General features: G+C 40.4%; 2 protein-coding genes across 5 annotated transcripts in view; one reads left to right on the top strand and one right to left on the bottom strand.

Annotated features, from left to right (window-relative positions):
- Positions 1-10602: 10602 nt before the first annotated feature.
- Positions 10603-14373, bottom strand: map10 (microtubule associated protein 10). The gene has a single exon (XM_034921595.2). It carries the CDS (start codon positions 14138-14140, stop codon positions 11336-11338), a length of 2805 nt encoding a protein of 934 aa, XP_034777486.2. The 5' UTR covers positions 14141-14373; the 3' UTR covers positions 10603-11335.
- A 5428-nt stretch (positions 14374-19801) lies between these two features.
- LOC117411379 (signal-induced proliferation-associated 1-like protein 2) overlaps positions 19802-21501 on the top strand; it is a 159017-nt gene continuing 157317 nt past the window's right edge. For 3 of the 4 annotated variants that reach the window (XM_034018787.3, XM_034018789.3, XM_059025422.1), the window contains exon 1: positions 19813-20023. Coding sequence is in view for 1 of the 4 variants with exons in the window: in XM_059025422.1 (XP_058881405.1) it covers positions 19996-20023 (28 nt within the window). In the remaining 3 variants the exon portion in view is untranslated. Of the gene's footprint in view, positions 20024-21501 lie in introns of all 4 variants that reach the window. The other variant, XM_059025420.1, reaches the window with a different exon arrangement.

The following is a 21501-nucleotide window of genomic DNA, read 5'->3' on the forward strand; positions in this document are numbered from 1 at the left end:
CTACCTGCCCCAACAAGCAGTGCCAGGTCTCAGAGGTGATCCTCAAGCGTGCCTATTCAGCCAGTGTGTTCGCCACACACAGGGGCAATTATAATTGTATTCTGGTAGCCTACCAGTCCTATTTGCAGAGGTCCCTTTACACAAGTCACAGGCCCTCACCACAACAGCTGGAGGAGCTGCACCTGGTTGATAAGAACCTGCTCTGTGTGTCGAAACTCAACATACAGGCTGTGGGCAGGAACCTGGCTGTGCTGGTAGCTGCACACAGGCAGCTTTGGCTTTCCCAGACACGCGTGCCTGACGGGGACAAAGCACCGCTGTTGGATGCCCCTGTTACATAAGGGAATACGTTTGGTCCCACGGTGGACGAGATGCTGCAGTGCTCTCACCGTGCGCGGGAATCCCCCAAGGAGCTGGTTCGCCTGCTTCCCAAGCGACCACCACCAGTGCGCAAACCAGCAGCAAACTGAAGCCCAAGGCCCCAGCAACCTCAAAGACTGGCACAGCCGGATGCGCCTGCTGCCAGAGGTGGTGTTCAGAATCGGCGAGCAGCTGTGGGCCACGGAGGCCTTAATAGGTTCCACCACCCTGCGCAGAGACAAAAGCCTCAGGATGGATGGTAGACTGTGGCGGAGTGTCCCGTCCCTATGTATAATTATTTGTATTTTTGTTTGCGGCGCGGGTAAAAGCGCCGCGTCTTTTATTACTTGTATTTAAAACCCCGTGAGGATGCATGACTGATCAGCTACTGATTATTTAACTAGCTGACAGTCATGCATCCTTACCAAACGCGTGCAGACTCTGGCCGAGGGGTAATAAGATAATTAACAGCTAGTTAACCCCTCGGCCAGAGTATAAGAACCTGCAGCTGTCCGTTCTGCAAGGTGGTGTGTGTACAGAGGAGAGTACGGAGAGCGGAGAGAGCAGAGAGCAAGCAGACGATAACAATTGCTAAAACGTGCTGGATTAGCCAGCACGTCACTTACTTGTTTGTCTGTTTATTCGTTTGGCCCTTGTGCCTTTTTGTTTTGTGTTTTGTTTACATCTTTTGTTTAATTATTAATAAGTCCAGCTGAGTGCCGTTGCACTCAGCTTCACCCGCCCATCCATTGTTTGACTTCCTGGTCCGTGACGTCACCAATGCAAGCCAGACTGTCACATATGGTGTCCTGCGTGGGACAAAACAACGCCTCCAACAGTCGGACCAGGAAGGAAAAGGACGTTTTTTTCAAAAAGTATTTTTTTTTTTTGTGTGTGTGTGTGTTTTGGAGAAGAGAGAAAAAATAAATAAATAAATAAACAATGCAACCGCAGCAACAGCAGGAGGATGGCTGGGAGGTGTACATGGTAAATCTCGTGGCGGAGTTGTGCCCTGGCTGTGGGGCATATGGGCACACGGTGGCCATATGCCCCACACAATACGAAGAGGTGGAGCGCGAGCACCCAGCACCCAGAAGGAGGGAGCGCGAGCACCCAGCGCCCAGAAGGGGGGAGCCCGTGCATCCAGCGCCCAGAGGGGGGGAGCCCGTGCATCCAGCGCCCAGAGGGGGGGTAGCCCGTGCATCCAGCGCCCAGAGGGGGGGAGCCATTGCTGCCTTCTCCAACGCCAGAGGGAGAGGAGCCATTGCTGCCGTCTCCAACGCCAGAGGGTGAGGAGCCCTCGCTGCTGTCTCCAGCACCAGGAGCAGAGCAGCAGGAGCTGCCTCTGCCTCCGCCACCACCACCGCTAGGGGCAGAGCAGCAGGAGCTGCCTATGCCTCCGCCACCTCCACCAGCAGAGGGTGAATGCCTGCTGGTTCCGTCTCAAGCACTGTGGGAGGACTGCTTACCGCTCCCAGCTCCACCAGCAGAGGGTGAATTCCTGCTGGTTCCGCCTCAGCCGCCGTGGGAGGACTGCTTGCCGCTCCCAGCTCCACCAGCAGAGGGTGAATACCTGCTGGTTCCATCTCCACCTCCACCAGCAGAGGGTGAATACCTGCTGGTTCCACATCCACCGTCATGGGAAGGACTGCTCCTGCCCTGCTTCGCACCGCCCAAGGATGCCTGCTTCGCACCACCCAAGGATGCCTGCTTCACACCGCCCAAGGATGCCTGCTTCGCACCGCCCAAGGATGCCTGCTTCGTACCGCCCAAGGATGCCTGCTTTGCACCGCCCAAGGATGCCTGCTTCGCATCGCCTGGGGCTGCCTGTTGCTCCGCATCGCCTGGGGCTGCCTGTTGCTCCGCATTGCCTGGGGCTGCCTGTTGCTCCGCATCGCCTGGAGAGCCACCAGTTACAGGGAACGAGGGAGAAGTGGAGCTCCCGCTGCCGCCTCCATGGCCAGGAGCTCCCCTCCCGAGTTCGCCTCCCGAGGGTCCGCTGCTGCTGCTGCCGTCGCCTCCCAAGGGTCCGCTGCTGCTGCCGTCGCCTCTCAAGGGTCCGCTGCTGCTGCCGTCGCCTCCCGAGGGTCCGCTGCTGCTGCCGTCACCTCCCGAGGGTCCGCTGCGGCTGCCGTCGCCTCCCGAGGGTCCGCTGCGGCTGCCGTCGTCCCCCAAGGGTCCGCTGCTGCTGCCGTTGCCTGCCGAAGGTCTGCAGCTGCTACCTTCGCCTCCCGAGGGTCCTGTTTTGCCTGGGGTCGCTACCAGTCCTGCCATGCGGCAGGAAATACTGTGGCTGGAGCCCCATGAAGGGGAGCTGCCGACCACGAAGAAGGGGGGGGGAGGTCAGGAGACCAGCTCCCCCAGCCGCACTTTCGCGGCAGGAAATACAGTGGCTGGAGCCCCATGAAGGGGAGCTGCCGGCCACGGAAAAGGGGGGGAGGTCAGGAGACCAGCTTCCCCAGCCGCACTTTCGCGGCAGGAAATACTGTGGCTGGAGCCCCATGAAGGGCAGCTGCCAGCCATGAAGAAGGGGGGGGGAGGTCAGGAGACCAGCTCCCCCCGCAGCAATTTCGCTGCAGGAGAAAGGGTGGCCGGAGCCCCACGGAGGGGAGCTGCCAGCCATGAAGAAGGGGAGGCAGGTCTGGAGACCACCCCCAAAAATTTTTTGGCCAGAGGAGCCGGCCTGTGCGCGGGCCATTGGAACGCTACGGCTGTTTGGGTGGGAGGAGGACATCCCACCATGGCTGCCACCTTTGGTCCATTGCTGCCCCTGTTCCTGCGCCAGGACTGCTAACCGGGACTTTGGGGACTAAGGGGGGAGGTGGCCGAAAAGGCCATGTGTGCTGCGCACAAGGGGGGGCATGTGTGGCGGAGTGTCCCGCCCCTATGTATAATTATTTGTATTTTTGTTTGCGGCGCGGGTAAAAGCGCCGCGTCTTTTATTACTTGTATTTAAAACCCTGTGAGGATGCATGACTGATCAGCTTCTGATTATTTAACTAGCTGACAGTCATGCATCCTTACCAAACGCGTGCAGACTCTGGCCGAGGGGTAATAAGATAAATAACAGCTAGTTAACCCCTCGGCCAGAGTATAAGAACCTGCAGCTGTTCGTTCTGCAAGGTGGTGTGTGTACAGAGGAGAGTACGGAGAGCGGAGAGAGCAGAGAGCGAGCAGACGATAACAATTGCTAAAACGTGCTGGATTAGCCAGCACGTCACTTACTTGTTTGTCTGTTTATTCGTTTGGCCCTTGTGCCTTTTTGTTTTGTGTTTTGTTTACATCTTTTGTTTAATAATAACCTAACATTCTTTTCCTACCGTATTTGGGAGTGAAGCTCGATTTGTTTCTGAAATATTTTAAGGCTACCAGTACAATGTTTACAGGCACTAAGGCATCTGCTTTGGCAGCTGTCAATAGCTGTATAAATCAAATTCTTGATTCTCTAAATTTAAGGACAATACAATATAAATATTTCTCTTTCTTCAGCTCCAATGTTAAACTGTTACTAGCAGAAGTCTTTTTGGGGGTGTCATATTGGCAGAAGATCTTTTACTGTTAATAAGAAACTCCAAAAAGGATGCTGCAAGTAGATTTTACTAATTATAGTCGGTCCGAAAAAAGAAAACAAAAACAGAAAGAAATCCACATCAAAGACAAACATTGGGAAGGATGGCAGGATTCCACCTCCAGAGTAAGACTGCCAAACATCAAAGATTTATAAATATATGTGCAATGTTATAATACAGAACAGATATCTAAGCAAATATCCAAGCGCTAAATAGCCTATATAGTATTTACTCTGGCTATTTAAGAGAGTATTCAAAATATTTACTGGTAGGATATCGGACACAACAAGAAAAGCAGAGGATTAAAATTGATACAGCGGGCAGATGTTGTTATTAGCAATCACAGTCACAATATTGAACATGAAGCCAGAAGCAGGGGGCGGGGGTCAGACATGATAATAAGGTACATTGTTGGGTTTTTCCCCACTCTGGTATACACATTAAAACAAATTCTGTCAATATACTGTCAACATGCACTGTGACACAAATGAGTGATTTTTTATTTTTCCACCTTCCAAATTAAATAAAAAACTACTATGAATGTTTTTTATGTTTTAAAGGTGTGACAACTAAAATCCATTCCTGTTCCCCCATGTGATGAAGATCGATCTCTTTTGTTGATGCTTGTTTATTATACTTAACTCAAAATCACTTTAATTTGGGATATGATCATATTTCAAGTACAACTAGAGTTTAAAGAGTGCTGCACAGGGAGTTATAAGGTACCAGGAAGAAGCTATTTAGTTCTTTAGTGCTGCTAATCTATAGCTGTGGCCAAAAGTTTTGCATCACCCTATAGAATTATCTAATTTTGAATGAAACCTGCTGAATAATGTTAACCTATTGAATTACATATTGCTTTGCAGTTTTCTATTCACTTAACAAAAACTGAAAAATGTGACATTTTGAAATCTAACATGAAATACTGTGCTTCTATTATGGCTTTTACAATATAATTTTGTAGTTTCTTTGATTACATGATGTCAAATAAAATATCTAGACTATGTTTATATCATTTTGTCTTAATCCTAAAATTCTAGGTGATACTAAACTTTTGTAATCAATTGCTTCAGTATCAGTTGAATTACAAATGTTTAAAAAAATCCACATTTTCATTTTAATTTCAGATTCACTGGTTATCTTTTACCTAAGTTACCCCACGCTACACAATGGCTTATTTGCAGTTCCACTGAAAAAAGTAATTTATAATGTAATCAGTCTGCTGCTAGTGCTACTGTAAGAAACCTGTAATTAAATAATTCTATCATTTGTGGGAGGTTGACTTTGCTAATCTCAAAGATTAGCAGTGATCACTTAATGATTAATCAAGCAGATAATTGTGTTTTTTCTTCTTACCTTGGAATGTCATTAAGCCAATTACAAAAATCTGTTCTAATTATTATGGAAAATGAGCAGAATAAGTAAAACTAGTACATTTGTGTTAAAAAGAGGCAGTGCATTGAGTAAAAGCTAGCTATACAAAAGTGTAGGAAAGGAAAGTGAACAAATGGGAAAACCCAGTCAATAAGTAATTACATAGCAAAAACTATGGCTAAAAACCATGATAGACATTACCATAATTAAAAAGTACAAGGTTAAGGTATTTTTACATTGTTCAGTGAAATACAATACTGTAGTATACCATAATGTTTTAAAAAATGTGAAATCTGCCCCTTTGTTCTATGGATGTACATTAAACCAGAGGCTCTCAAACATTTTTGTTTGGGGGACCCATTCTTTGTAATAATGTAAATGAATTGACATACAGCTGAAGACTGAGGAAATGCAGTGAAAGTAGATATTTTATGTACAGTACATTGTCTGTAAGTATCACAAGGTCTGCCTCTTACCACAACAGTGAAAGTCTGTACATTAAGCACTGTGTTTTACTAAATACATGTTTCCAGAATGCCTTGGGGGACCCCGGGCAACCTTTGCAGACTCCAAGGGTCCATCGACTTTAGTTTGAGAACCACTACATTAAAACACAGATTGTTTTAGATATTCCAAAATTAACATTATAAAGAAGTTCATATTTAAATATCATATCTTTAAATATCAATCCGCAAGGGAAGCGATGATTAATTTTAGTGACAGCATACACTATATGATTTCCATTACACGAGAGTAGATGTTAAAACTTCATGCTGATTTGAACTCGGCTCTCGCCAAGATAAGCACCAACTAAGACGTAGCTTTACAGTAAACTAATGTGATCCATATGCGTCTCCATCCATTTACGTTTCCTTCCATATGATGATGTAGATATCCTTCTGTCTGGTGTTAATGGCTGAAGTGTAATGCTGGCTCCAGGGATCAGCTTATTTTGCCTCCCTGGCGCATCAGCACACACAACGGCTGCGATGCTGGCTCCGGGGATCAACCAAAGTGCGGCCTCCCCAGCGCATCAGCATGACAACCGTCTGGATTGAGCTAAGTAGGGTACATCTCTGGGGTTTTCAAGTGGGCACCTTCCATCCTCAGTGTTTCGTCGACTAGCCCACGACACCTCAAGAGGGCTCGACGGTGATTCTGGCGTCCCAGCATCACCCCCCTCCGTCCCCCACTCAACTCAGCCCAGCTTACTTACCTGTCCCCAGCCAGAATCTTTCCGTCTCAACCACAGCCAGTTGCTGCTCCTCTCTGCTGCTTCAGATAAGTTCTTCACTGTGCGACGCAACTCTTGGCCACTGAATCCGACGTCTCTGAGAAACCGGGTTGTAGAATGTGCCACAAATCCTCGACAACCCACTTCCACTGGGTAAACCCGGACTCTCCATCCTCGCTGTTCCGCTTCAGTGGCTAGTTGAACATACTGCAGTTTCTTCCTCTCATACGCCTCATCTATAGCATCCTCCCATGGCACTGTAAACTCTACCAGGTGAACAAGGCGTGCTGATCCAGACCACAAGACAATATCTGGTCGAAGGTTAGTGGTGGCAATCTCAGGTGGAAAAATAAGCCGTTGACCAACACCTGCCAGCATTTTCCAGTCTCTAGCAGCTTCCAGTTGTCCTGGGCGAGGATTGGTTTTAACACCTTTTCTTGGTGGTTGCTCTCCTGGGCGGAGGAATGTTGTCTTTTGTGTGTAATGTTTTGATGGAACAGGTGGCAACTTATTGGTCATGTTACGCTTGTCTTCCAATGCTAAGGCCAAACATCACAGCACCTGGTCATGGCGCCAAGTAAACCGTTCTTGGCTAAGAGCCACCTTACATCCTGTCAAAATGTGCCTTAATGTTGCAGGTGATGAACACAAAGGACATGAGGGATCCTCTCCTACCCAGAGGTTTAGGTTCTTTGGTGATGGGAGAACATCATATGTTGACCTGATGAGGAAACTGATCCTACTCTGTTCCACTGACCATAGGTCTTGCCAGCCAATCTTGCGTTGTTCCACACTCTCCCATCTCATCCATTCTCCCTGCTTGGCCTGGGAAATGGCCTTTATACACCTCATCCTCTCCTCCTGCTTTTGCACCTCGTTGACTACCATCTTCCAGTCTGACCTTGGCGCACTTAAACTCCTCGGTTAGAGCGGATGCTGGTAGCTGCAGTATTCCTTTACCATAAAGTCCCACTCTACTGAGGCAGCGTGGAACTCCCAACCATTTCCTGATGTATGAACTGATTAAGGCTTCCAGCTTCTCTACTGTTGTCAAAGAAACCTCATACACAGTCAGTGGCCACAGCAACCTCGGCAGTAGACCAAACTGAAAGCGCCAGAGTTTTAGTTTGCCTGACAATTATATCAAACAAATAAAATATAAGCAGAGTGTAACATACTCCAGCACGTTTTATAATATTATAATAATGAGCCCCCACATAACAGTATGTAACACATACATTTAAACTAAAGAACAGAAATAAACATATAATTACTTCTACAGAACCGACCAGCTGGGGCAGGTGACATTGAACAGTACTGTCTCCCCTCCATAAAAAAAAACAAGATAGAAACATGAATACCTCATGTCAAAATATATCTCAAAATGAACAGGCCTAAGGTCGCTTCTACACGGCTGGAAGGTAAATTCATTCAGTGTATGTAGTTTATACGTGACAGATGCAGACATTTGTCTGTGGTCTGGCCTGAGCAATACCTTACACACTGAAGAACAAAAGAGAGCTATCAGCAGTGTCATGCGTGGCTGGGAATAGCATCCTTCGCTCTCTAATTTTGTTTCATAAAGTCGAATGAAACCTGCTGAATGATGTTAACCTATTGAATTACATACCGCTTTGTAGTTTTCTATACACTTAACAAAAATTGAAAAATGTGACATTTTGAAATCTAACATGAAATTCTGTGTTTGTTGTGGTGTTTACAATATCATTTTGTAGTTTCTTTGATTACGTGATGTTAAATAAAAGATCTAGACTATGTTTATATCATTTTGTCTTAATCCTAAAATTCTAGGCGAAACTAAACTTTTGTAATCAATTGCTTGTTTTCATATCTGAGTCACTTAAAAATGTAATACTAGTATGATTCAATTGCTAAGAGTTGGAATATCAATGACAGTTGGCAAGCATTGTGAATGAGTATCAGTTGAATTACAAATGTTTATCCATGTTAAAAAAATCCACATTTTCATTTTAATTTCCGATTCACTGGTTATCTTTTACCTAAATTACCCCACGCTATACAATGGCTTATTTGCAGTTCCACTGAAAAAAAGTAATTTATAATGTAATCAATCTGCTGCTAGTGCTACTGTAAGAAACCTGTAATTAAATAATTCTATCATTTGTGGGAGGTTGACTTTGCTAATCTCAAAGATTAGCAGTGATCACTTAATGATTAATCAAGCAGGTAATTGTGTTTTTTCTTTTTACCTTGGAATGTCATTAAGCCAATTACAAAAATCTGTTCTAATTATTATGGAAAATGAGCTGAATAAGTAAAACTAGTACATTCGTGTTAAAAAGAGGCAGTGCATTGAGTAAAAGCTAGCTATACAAAAGTGTAGGAAAGGAAAGTGAACAAATGGGAAAACCCAGTCAATAAGTAATTACATAGCAAAAACTAAGGCTAAAAACCATGATAGACATTACCATAATTAAAAAGTACAAGGTTAAGGTATTTTTACATTGTTCAGTGAAATACAATACTGTAGTATATCATAATGTTTTAAAAACTGTGAAATCTGCCCCTTTGTTCTGTGGATGTACATTAAACCAGAGGCTCTCAAACATTTTTGTTTGGGGGACCCATTCTTTGTAATAATGTAAATGAATTTAGACATACAGCTGAAGACTGAGGAAATGCAGTGAAAGTAGATATTTTATGTACAGTACATTGTCTGTAAGTATCACAAGGCCTGTCTCTTACCACAACAGTGAAAGTCTGTACATTAAATACTGTGTTTTACAAAATACATGTTTCTAGAATGCCTTGGGGGACCCCGGGCAACCTTTGCAGACTCTCAGGGTGCCTCGACTTTAGTTTGAGAACTACTACTACAAAAAATAGATTGTTTTAGATATTCGAAATTAACATCATAAAGAAGTTCATATTTAAATATCATATCTTTAAATATCAATCCGCAAGGGAAGCGATGATTAATTTTAGTGACAGCATACACTATATAAAAAAAACAAGATAGAAACATGAATACCTCATGTCAAAATATATCTCAAAATGAACAGGCCTAAGGTCGCTTCTACACGGCTGGAAGGTAAATTCATTCAGTGTATGTAGTTTATACGTGACAGATGCAGACATTTGTCTGTGGTCTGGCCTGAGCAATACCTTACACACTGAAGAACAAAAGAGAGCTGTCAGCAGTGTCATGCATGGCTGGGAATAGCGTTGTTAGTTCTTGTTTGTTGAACAGACTGTCTGAGTCACTGTCCAAATGACTCACTCCTAGTGATATTTTTTATCAAGTTTATACAACTGTGTGTCTACATAGTTGCTAATTTATTTTACTAAGGCTTTATTGAAGTGTTGAACTATGTCAGTATAGGTTTCCTGCCACAAATGTAATTACAAAATTACAGCCTTCAGTAGAATGTAAAAGTGTATCACTTCTGTATGACCTAACTCTACAGTATGTACATGCAGAAGTGTAATCCCAAGTACAGATAGGCACCGCTGTATATCCCCAGATTCTCATACATTTCTTCACCAAATGGCCTGTAAAGCTGTGACATACATTTCATTATATACCAGTATATGTCACGATTTTCTTAATTTATTTTTGTAAATCTTTCTAAACAAAATGAAGTTTTTTCACCACTGTCAAATTTGTTTCAAAGATTTTTTTTCAAAGTAGAAAAATGAAAACATCTTAAATCTCAAGGCAACATAACCCGTTTTATTGTTCAAATTCTAAAATATTAATATGCTACACTGTATTGTCTGATATTAACTTGACAAGGTTATGGCAAAACATCAAACAATATGTAACATATAATGCAATCATCCACAAATCAATCCTAAAGAATGTTATCTGTACTGTAGGTGTAATACCAGATAGACTAAACTGTTAAGAATACATTATGATGCAAAAAAGTGGTTTCTAGCTTACTCAATACGATTTATTCTGAGTAACAACATATATTTTCCTTTTTTCAATACAAGTAAGGATTTATAGGAAATAAGTTTTTTGATTATTTATATATATATATATATATATATATATATATATATATATATATATATATATATATATAATATATATTTAAACCATATCGACAGGGTGTCCCATAAATCAGGCATCATAGGCATAAATGTTAATATTGGTTGTCTCTCTATTACTTTCAGGTATGGAATTTATGCAAACAGGCACAGATTGTCAACACCTGGCCACCCGCTTTAGCAGTGAACATCCTTATTAGAATAATATATGATCTTGCCTACGATGTCTGACCTATGGGCAGAATTGTGAGGTTTGTTACAATATTTTACATTGATCCCCACCTTTGATTTAAATCAAACTGCCCTCAGGCATGACTATTGCGTTATGCATTAACAAGAAGTTTAATTTGGTATTTCAAGGTGGCACTTTATCCCCATTTTCATTAAAAAAAAGCACTCTTTCAAAAACATATTCTCACACAGGTGGAAAATATAATCATACCTAAAACTTTACTTTATGTTCTTGCTTATCATCTTGTGGAAATATTTAGATTATATTTTTCAGCAATATTTCGGGTGCAATATCCAGCCCTTATTGACAATGTCAAAAAGGCATTATTATACATACTCAAAATTATGCTTTTTATAGTGGTTTAATTTACTGTATTCTATCTTATCTTGCAATGACAAAATAAAAAGTACTGCAGGTACCAGAACTATGACAACCAGTACAGACCTTTCTTTCTTTTATTTATTTATTTATTTATTTTTGCATTGGGTTAAAGGAATGGGTTGAAATATGTCCAGGCTTTACAGCCTTTCATAATGTATATCCAGGAAGTTTATTTCCTACCAGCTCTGAGATGTGATGGTATTTATTAACCATCTCAAGCGTACCCAGTCCATCTCTGTCTTCATCTTCCTCACGTAGGTCAGGTGTACTGACCTTGTATCCGCTCAAATCAATATCAGAGTCATTAGTTGATAAATATGAGCTCACTTGAGACACTCGAAGTGAATGGTTTTCTTCAACAGCTTCATGTCCCTTTCCTGAATTTGGCTTATTTTTATACTCCAAACTCCTCTCAGCTCCCTTGACCCCAGTTTTTACATAACCCAATTTCCTCTTTTCATCTTGTTTATGTTTGGCATCTATTTCACTGGCTTCTGAAGATACACTGGATGCCGATGGCTTTCTGTGAAGCATGACAGGATAGGTTCTTTTGAGAGACTGCTCTGGAGATGTATCTGATTGAACTGGAAGAGGTGCAGTAGCTCTTTGATTTCTAACAGAATTGCTACCAGTGCTGGAGTCATCATCTGAATACTTATGCCTTGGACTTTTTAGAACTGGTTCAGGGCTGCGATTAAAATGTGCAGAGTATCTACTTGTAGGCTTGGGGCTGGTAAAATCTTCAAAATAACCAGCAACATCTGTGCTATCTATGAAATCATCTGAATATTTTTGGGCAGGGCTACTGAATCCACTGTTAGCAGGGCTAAGATTTTCACCATCTAAACTTGTGCTTTGAAATCCTAGGTTATTTAGACTGGCATGTGGGAAGCTTGTTTCACTGTTTTCTACTTTGTTGTAGCTTTGGTTGGAATCCTGGTTAAATACTCTAGGAATATGAACTCTGACATCCCTTCCATTACTCCTGGGTCCTGGTTTTGTTCTGTCTCTTAAACTTAGTGCTGAAACACTTTCATGTGGCTGCTGAACATTCACATAACACCTTGTATTCTCTTCTTGGGAGCCTTTTTCTTGTTTGTTTCTGTTACCTGCTTCTGAACTGTTAAACGGAGGGGGATTTGTCTTTATTATCCGAGGGGAGTCCAATTCCAAGCTGTTCATCAGTGTTTGAACATTTTCATCAAAAGGATTGCTCCTGCTAGACATCTCACCGTATACTTTGTTTGACTCTCTGACTTTTTTATTTTTCGACAGAAAGCCTTTAGAGTTCTTAGCTTTCTGAAACTCAATCTGTTTTCTCCTGTACACTTCTCTGCGCTCGTGGCATATCAACATATCTGGATTGGTTTGCTGCAGTCTTAACCGCAGTGTATTTGTTATCCCATACAACAGTTTTCTTTTGGGAGAACTAGAAGCCGTCTTCTTTTGATTGTTTTCTTGTTTTATGTTTTTTCTTTGTACTTTTTTGGTTTGCGTTTGTAAATCAGATGGAGTTGACTTCATAGGGGCCTTGTGCTGTTTAAGTCTTGGACTGGCCGACCTTTGCTCTGTTGGTGTTTGTGATGTATCTGCATCATCAGCTTGTGATCTTGATCTGGTATCTTTTGTAGCTCTATGGGAATGCTCATCCACAGATCTGTACAACCAGGCAAGATGAGGATGAACAGATAAAGGCAACTGCTGAGGCTGACTGTTCAACAAAGAAAGTTCAACAAGAAGGGCATTTAGCAAAGGCATCTGTCTTATTGCATCCCCAAGGGCTGCAGAGGCAGGCTGTGTTTGTTCAAAGGCCGTTGCTGCTGCGGTGCTACCTTTTGATCTATCCTGAGAACATTTTAAGACTTTCCTCTCTGCAGGTGAATCTCTTTCTTTCTCTTCCTCCTGTGAGCAAAGGTCCTCCACCCTAAGAGCCTCCATCCCCACATTAATGGATATATACTGCTCAGCATCATATTCATTTGGCTCATTGTCTGAGCATCTGTAAAACAGTGCTGGTGGACAAAAGACACCTGTTTCATTATCAAACTCTATTTTTTCTTCTATATTCCTGTATTGCTTCCTTCTTGTTGGTTCGGTCTGTATCCCAACTGAAGTTATCACAGTTTGACTTTCAGAAACAATAAGTTCTGTCATATGCCCTTCCAAATCGATTTGCTGAAGAAGCACACTACCTTCATTTGCCTCATTTGTCAGAGGCATACAACATTCACCCCTCTCATTATCATTCTTAGGTTTATCTTTAATCTCTATATTTTTTTCACCAATATGAGCACCTTTTTCTGTGTTTTCTTTAATCTGAACCATACTTGCCTTGACATGCCTTGACCCAACTTTCAGAACTCTGTTCTCTGGTATATGTGGAATCAAACTTGCTCCTAAACTTAAAAGTTTATATCCCAGCGAAATATAACCTACCCTTTCACCCATCAAATTGTTTATTGTATAAACCCCCTTTTCTCCGTGGAAAGAAGGCATTGAAATGCCATGTTCTTTAACATCATTCATTATTTTTTCTGTTAGTTTCGCCAGAGAAATAAGGCAACTCCCAACTAACTTTGGCAACTCGTTTTTTAAGTCCAGCACTATTGCGTAAAGAGGCGTGTTGGATAAATGTCTGTGGAGAGAGTCAAAGCTAATCTTAAACAAACATGATTTGCCCTTCTGAAAGAAATACTGGCCATTTCCCCCAGCAGGATGATTCAAAAGTTCTGAGTTTACGCTTTCTTTTTCACTTTCCAAATCCTCCTGAAAAATCTCTTCCTGGTTTTCTTTGTCTCCTCGATAGATCAATAAAGTTGGGAAATCTAGTAAACGAACAGCCACTGCAGGCACCAACACTCTCCTTTCTGACGTAGATATATCAGTCTTTATATAATCCACCAGTACTTCCAAAGAAAAGAGCGTTTCTTTGATTAAATCTGAGTCTGCCATCTCATTCAAACTCTTCACCGTTAAACTCAGCGGCTTCGTTTCTGCAACAGCTATCGTAAAATCCCCAGTCCTTCAAAACTAATAACATGCAAAGCGTTATTTAGGATAACTAAAATTATTATATTCCCGGACGAGCTGGTCCACACCAGTAAAGTTTTAAATAATCCGTTAACAAGCTTCACGCTAAACACCAAGGAAACAAATCTCGTCGCATGTTTACACGGAAACGAATGCAAAGCACAATGGGAGTTGTAGTTTTTAAAATACGTCCAGCAGGTTCCACCCCAAATACCATGCACACACTGTGTACCTGCCAAGTAGTCACGCTGCTGCTTGGAGACTAGATTTATTTTTTGGCTGAAATATTTTAAAGCAGTCTTCATTCACGTATATCTATTAGTTTTAAATAGCTTTGTATATTTTTGGTCGGACTGTGAGAGACAGAAAAATCGTTTCGGATAATATATTACAAAGTAATGAATTGTACAGCCCAGCGTTTTTACAACAAGCACACAGATTTGGTTCAGGAAGTAACTGTAATATCTCCAGATTTGCCATGTTGCCTATGTTGATTAATTAACTGAGCGGGAGAATATTTTTTTTTGTGGGTAAAATAAGATAGTTTGCTATATAATGAACTGTATATTAAAGTGTGGTGGATGACATAACAGGGAATTATGACTTTCTAACACTTATCTCTTTTGAACCTTCTCTAAACATGAGGCAGCACCTTTCATTCTTTATATACTTCTACTCATACTCATACTTCTCTCTTCTGGTTTATGATGTCACATCCATTAATGAAACCTCTTTCCTGTAATTCACTGCACCCAATCTGTTATTCTGTGTGCAACATGAACAGTATTAATATTTAATTCCTTGTTGATTAGCAAGTGGTTCAAATTTAATACATTTGTTCTTTATCCCTGGTTTCTAAACAGAACAAGAACGGTACCTAATACTACAGTTATGGCCAAACGTGTTTCATCACCCTATATAATTAACTCATTTTTCTTCATAAAGTCGAATGAAACCTGCTGAATCAATCAATCAATCAATCAATCAATCAATCTTTATTTTATATAGCGCCTTTCATAGTGGACCACCATCACAAAGCACTTTACAAGATGCAGTAACAACAAGAAAATCCATAATACTTTAAATACAGACAAATGCATAATACATTAAATACAGTTTTTAAAAAAAGAAAAAACAATGCATAATACATTAAATACAGTGGAAAGTGCATAATACATGATAGTAACATAATACAAGAAATAGTAGCAGCAACACAGCAGCTAAATGCAGATATCAGGCTTAAAGAGCATGGAAAGCAAGCAAATAATGTTTTATGTTAATGAATTACATACCGCTTTGTAGTTTTCCATATACTTAAGGAAAAACTGACAACAATTGAAAAATGTGACATTTTGAAATCTAATTTGAAATGCTGTATTACTCTTATGGCTTTCGATAGACTTTTGCTATATCATTTTGTAGTTTCTTTGATTACATGATGTTAAGTAAAATATCTAAATTATGTTCATATATATATATTTTTTTTATGTTGTCTCAATCCTACAATTCTAGGTGATGCATAGCTGGATAATTTAGATCTAAATAGAAGACACTGTGCTCAACTGCTTACTTATGATAAAATACCTCTGAAGGTGGCATAAGCCCAGCACAAAAAAGTGTCCCAGTGAACACGATAATAAAATAAACAGGAGTGTAACACACTGTGTTGTGTGATGCAATACGGATTCTAACCCCTGGCTGTGAGAAAACTCTATATCCACTTGCAGATTAGCTGGGTATAGTGTTTTGTTTTTGTGTAGTGGTTAAGATGCTAGCTTGTGATGTGTGTGGTCACACTCAGTCTCTGCTACCAGTCCATATTATACAACAAAATCTCAGTTGCGCATGATTTGGCTTATTTACTGAGAGGAGGCCCAAGACTGAATGACAGAGGTGTTTGGGTCTGGACTGAGGGGAACAGGATTTGGAAGAAAAGCTCTCGTAGCTCCTGCCCAGACATTTTCAACCACCTCTCATGAACACTAAACTCTAAATCTGTCTTCATATTTCAGTACAATTTGCATGCCTAGTTTTCCAAGAGTCACACCCTAACAGAATCATTTCATTTTATTTTATCTGGATTGTATCCAGACATACCCAGGTGGTGTTGCTGTTTCCAAACAGCTTAAGCCTCACCATGGGCAAAGAGAGTGATTTCTGTAAACTCATGAACCAGAATATCACATTTCTGGGCTTTAAATCAGCCTCACATTTGGAAATAAACAATAAATGGGCTATAGACAATCAAAAACATTGCCCTGCCATTCTCTGTATAGGTCTCCCATTCTGGGGTTGAAAGGAAACACATGTCATTCAAACACAGAGTTTTAATTATTCAAAGTTACTATGGTACTGTACCTGTATTCATTTTATAAAACTTGAACCAAAAACTATATTATTCAAGGTCACTCAAGCAGTAAAGTTTCTCATTTTGTTCAAATTACAGACTTGAGTAAACGCATAGTTTTTGGAAGCATCATTATATACAGACGTGCTCAAATTTGTTGGTACCCCTCCACAAAAAATGAAGAATGCACAATTTTCTCTGAAATAACTTGAAACTGACAAAAGTAATTGGCATCCACCATTGTTTATTCCATATTTAATGGAAATCAGACTTTGCTTTTGATTTTTTATTCAACATAATATTGTAAATAATAAAACAAATAAAAATGGCATGGACAAAAATGATGGGAACGCTAACCTAATATTTTGTTGCGCAATCACTGCAATCAAACGTTTTCTGTAGCTCTCAATGAGACTTCTGCACCTGTTAACAGGTAGTTTGGCCCACTCTTCCTGAGCAAACTGCTCCAGCTGTCTCAGGTTTGATGGGTGCCTTCTCCAGACTGCAAGTTTCAGCTCTTTCCATAGATGTTCGATAGGATTCAGATCAGGACTCATAGAAGGCCACTTCAGAATAGTCCAATGTTTTGTTCTTATCCATTCTTGGGTGCTTTTAGCTGTGTGTTTTGGGTCATTATCCTGTTGGAGGACCCATGACCTGCGACTGAGACCGAGCTTTCTGACACTGGGCAGTACGTTTCGCTCCAGAATGCCTTGATAGTCTTGAAATGTCATTGTGCCCTGCACAGATTCAAGGCACCCTGTGCCAGGCGCAGCAAAGCAGCCCCAAAACATAACCGAGCCTCCTCCATGTTTCACTGTAGGTATGGTGTTCTTTTCTTTGAAAGATACATTTTTTCGTCTGTGAACATAGAGCTGATGTGACTTGCCAAAAAGCTCCAATTTTGACTCATCTGTCCAAAGGACATTCTCCCAGAAAGATTGTGGCTTGTCAATATGCATTTTAGCAAATTCCAGTCTGGCTTTTTTATGTTTTTCTTTCAAAAGTGGAGTCCTCCTGGGTTTTCTTCCATGGAGCCCACTTTCGCTCAAAAAGCGATGGATGATGCGATCAGAAACTGACGTACCTTCACCTTGGAGTTCAGCTTGTATCTCTTTGGCAGTTATCTTTGGTTCTTTTTCTACCATTCACACTATCCTTCTGTTCAATCTGGGGTCGATTTTCCTCTTGCGGCCGCACCCAGGGAGGTTGGCTACAGTTCCATGGACCTTAAACTTCTTAATAATATTTGCAACTGTTGTCACAGGAACATCAAGCTGCTTGGAGATGGTCTTGTAGTCTTTACCTTTACCATGCTTGTCTATTATTTTCTTTCTGATCTCCTCAGACAACTCTCTCCTTTGCTTTCTCTGGTCCATGTTCAGTATGGTGCACACAATGATACCAAACAGCACAGTGACTACTTTTCTCCATTTAAAAAGGCTGAATGACTGATTACAAGATTGGAGACATGTGTGATACTAATTAAAGAAACTAATTAGTTTGAAATATCACTATAATCCAATTATTTATTATCTTTTCTAAGGGGTACCAACAAATGTGTCCAGGCCATTTTAGAATATCTTTGTAGAATAAGCAATAATGCATCTCTTTTCACAGCTTCTTTGCTTTATTCTATGACATACCAAAGGCATGCAAGTATACATGATAAAATAGCTTTTAATTTCATCACTTTTCAGGAGGAATGAAGCATTATTTCAATGAGCTGTAAGGGTACCAACAAATTTGAGCACGTCTGTGTATATATATATATATATAATGTATTTTTTTTGGCACTATGCAGCTGTTCACAGACAGTAAGTAGTACCATGTTAATTGCTGTATTCTCCTGAAGATGAATGGAATGCCGGAGCATAAGCTTAAGTTAACCCTGTGGACAAATGTGTGCAATTGTTGGTGGAAAAAATCAAAGTTGTAACTGTGTTTTTCTTTGAAATGTGTAATATAAATACAATGTTTTTTGTTGTTATTATTATTATTATTAGATTATTATTATTATTAGTAGTAGTAGTGCATAGTAGTAATAATAATGTTATTATGATTATTATTCAACACAAAGTTGGCGCCTATAGTTGTGAACATATTGTATGGCTACACTTTTCAGCAATCTTTTTTTTTTCTTTTTTTTTTTACCTTTTGGTATCATTAGTGATATTCCAAATATTACACTGTAGCTTAAACAATGGAATGTGTGCTTCCTGGTATGCTATCACTTAACGTGTTAAAGGTAAGATCTGTGGTCTTGCCTCGCCATGCTTTCAGCTTCACTTTGATAGCATGCGGACAGAAGGGATAGGGACCAGAGGTCAATTGCATAAAGCACCTAACGTTACATTTCCCCTTCATGTCACCCTAAAGTGTTTTAGTGTGTTGATGGGTGTTATGGAAAGCCACTTTTTTTGCACACTAAATGCATCCCTAGTTATTCTATTTGAACTTAATATTGAAGGTATTTATGTAAGAAAATATAATTATTTGCACAGAATTTGTAAGTTGTTTTTTTTTTCCAAACTAGGCATCTGAAAAACCAGCTGAAAAAAAATCCTGTCTTGTTGGCAGCACAGAAAAACCGCATTTGCAGAGAAGAACTATTGTCTAATAGACTGTTAATAGCATGACATGTTAATCTTGGGAGCATCTAATACCGACACACACTCTTAATGGCAACTCCAAAGACAGACATACAAAACCATGCTAGCAACCAGTATCCTGCATTATACAATAATTGGGTGATATTGATTACCTGAATTTCCAGCCAAAGAAGCATTTCTTATATATTAACAAGGCAAGTGTATCTATAAAGCGTAGCAATGTAATCAATATTTCCTCATAAGAATACAGACAATAGGGAATCCAGCCTACATTTATTACTATAAACCTCCAGTTGGTGCCAGTAGCACCCCAATTCACTATGCCTAGTTTAACTTTCTCTGAGAAACAGCATGCAGTATTCATTAATATCAGCTGAATTGTGCGCGGATCTCCTACAGTTAAAGACCCATGTTTAAGATATTACATATTTTATGTTGAAGGTATCTAGCTAACAGAATACTTAAGCGCCTGAGTGAACAAAGTCCGTCAAAACGTTAGTGACTACAATTCAATATCAAGGATATGGACTCAGTGGGTTGGGTTGGGGAATGATTGACATTTTGCATATCAAATAAACATGGAGTCTCTGTTTATATCTTCCGGCAAATCAGTACGCGATTTGGGTGGAGCTTCGGGCTGTGCTGTATGTACAGGGAGGCAGTGGCATTCAGTTGGCTGTTTGCTCGCACAGAGGTAGGTGGGTGGGTTTTATTGTTAAGGAGTCAAATGAGAAGTAGAGAGCATACGGTAGATATAAGCTAGATATAGAACCAGCACACAAGGATAATAATCATCAGTAGAAATTTCTTGGGTTACGATGGGATCCTCATTGGCTGGATTAACAGGTGAGAATGCGGTTCATGTCTATTGTTGTCGACTTTTTATAAAACGAAAGCGAAGTTGAAACCGGTGTTGAAAGTATACCTGATCTGCTTGTGCTGGGACGTTGATTCAGTGAGTCGGTGCTGTGAAACAATTTCTTAGCGTCATTATGGGTATGATTATTTACTATGAAATTGAAAACTCATGCAAAACTGTTAATTGACACTGATTTATTTACAGATGTATACTTTCTTAACGATGTGAAGTGAGTACCAAATTAAATTCTAGAGTACATATGTTTTTGAAAAGCAGTGAAAGTGACTTCTCTATCCCCCCCCCCCCCCCAATATTAACAAAACATTCCTGAGATAATGACATTGTATTGTAAGACAGCTAGATACACAATTAAACATCGTTGGGAATCATACCCTTCCTGTCTGGTTGAAGTTGTTTGTGATTTTGCTAATGTACTGTAATCATAACAAACAATGCTCTGCTTTGCATATTTATTGTTATCAAACTAGTTTCTCAGAGTGGCACTACTCTAGATGGTGTATAGAAAAATAAACAGACAAAAAGCATGGCGATTGCAACAGCAATAACACTTTATAGATATATCAATATTTTAAAAATGACCTGATTATATTGCTTTCCAATAAGTGTTTAAAACATTTTTTTTTTAATGTAATTGTGGTTCACATCTTTTCAGTGGTTGACTGTAACTAGTATTTTTTTTTTTCTTGTTTAAACACTAGGTGGCTTTATTTGATCATTTCACAAATCTTGTTTTTTAAAACATCAAGCTGCTGTAGAAGTTAAAATGTTTTTCATTTTCTCCTGTCAATGTAATGTAAATACACATCGAGTATTATAATTAAAAGAAATAATGAATGTGTTTTACTAGCTTTAATAGTACGTACTGTACCATGCAGAAACATTTCTGTATGCATTGTTTTCCAATGCTACTTCCCGGGTCCTCTTACCAAAAAACTGTGTGGGAACCATGACTTCCCTGGGATATCTGTCGTTGCACATGGGTAGAGGCTCAGTTATTTTGGTTGCACTTTTGACTTTCGATGGAGGATACTAATCCACATTAGATTTTAACTTCTAGGCTATCTAATATGTGACTTTTGTCAGTCCCAGTTGTAAGATGTTAAATGCATTTAATGTGATTTGAAAAAAAAAAAAAAAACATAAAATACATAAGGATGTAAAGTAGATTTCTTTGTGCCCACACCATTTTAAGTTACCAAGATAATGCAGTGCAGCAGATCAGTATTAACTTCAACACAACATTCCTCAAAGACCAAAAAGTTGTGCTTAGTGACTGTTGACCAGACTGTGATGTGCCAGGTGATTAACTGTGCTGTATGACAGCATCACCTGGCGTGGTTGGCACGCAATGATGTAGCTGACACATACCCAGGCTGCCAACTGAAATCAGGAAACCGTCAATCAAAGTGTTGCAAAGAATGATCGCAGAAGACCTACCGACTGG

This window comes from Acipenser ruthenus, chromosome 6 (genome assembly GCF_902713425.1).
Source record: "Acipenser ruthenus chromosome 6, fAciRut3.2 maternal haplotype, whole genome shotgun sequence".
Taxonomy (NCBI): Eukaryota; Metazoa; Chordata; class Actinopteri; order Acipenseriformes; family Acipenseridae; genus Acipenser; species Acipenser ruthenus.

Bases quoted from the DNA above. Each gene is read 5' to 3' on its own strand.
- map10 (XM_034921595.2), bottom strand. From the start codon at position 14,140: ATGGCAGACTCAGATTTAATCAAAGAAACGCTCTTTTCTTTGGAAGTA.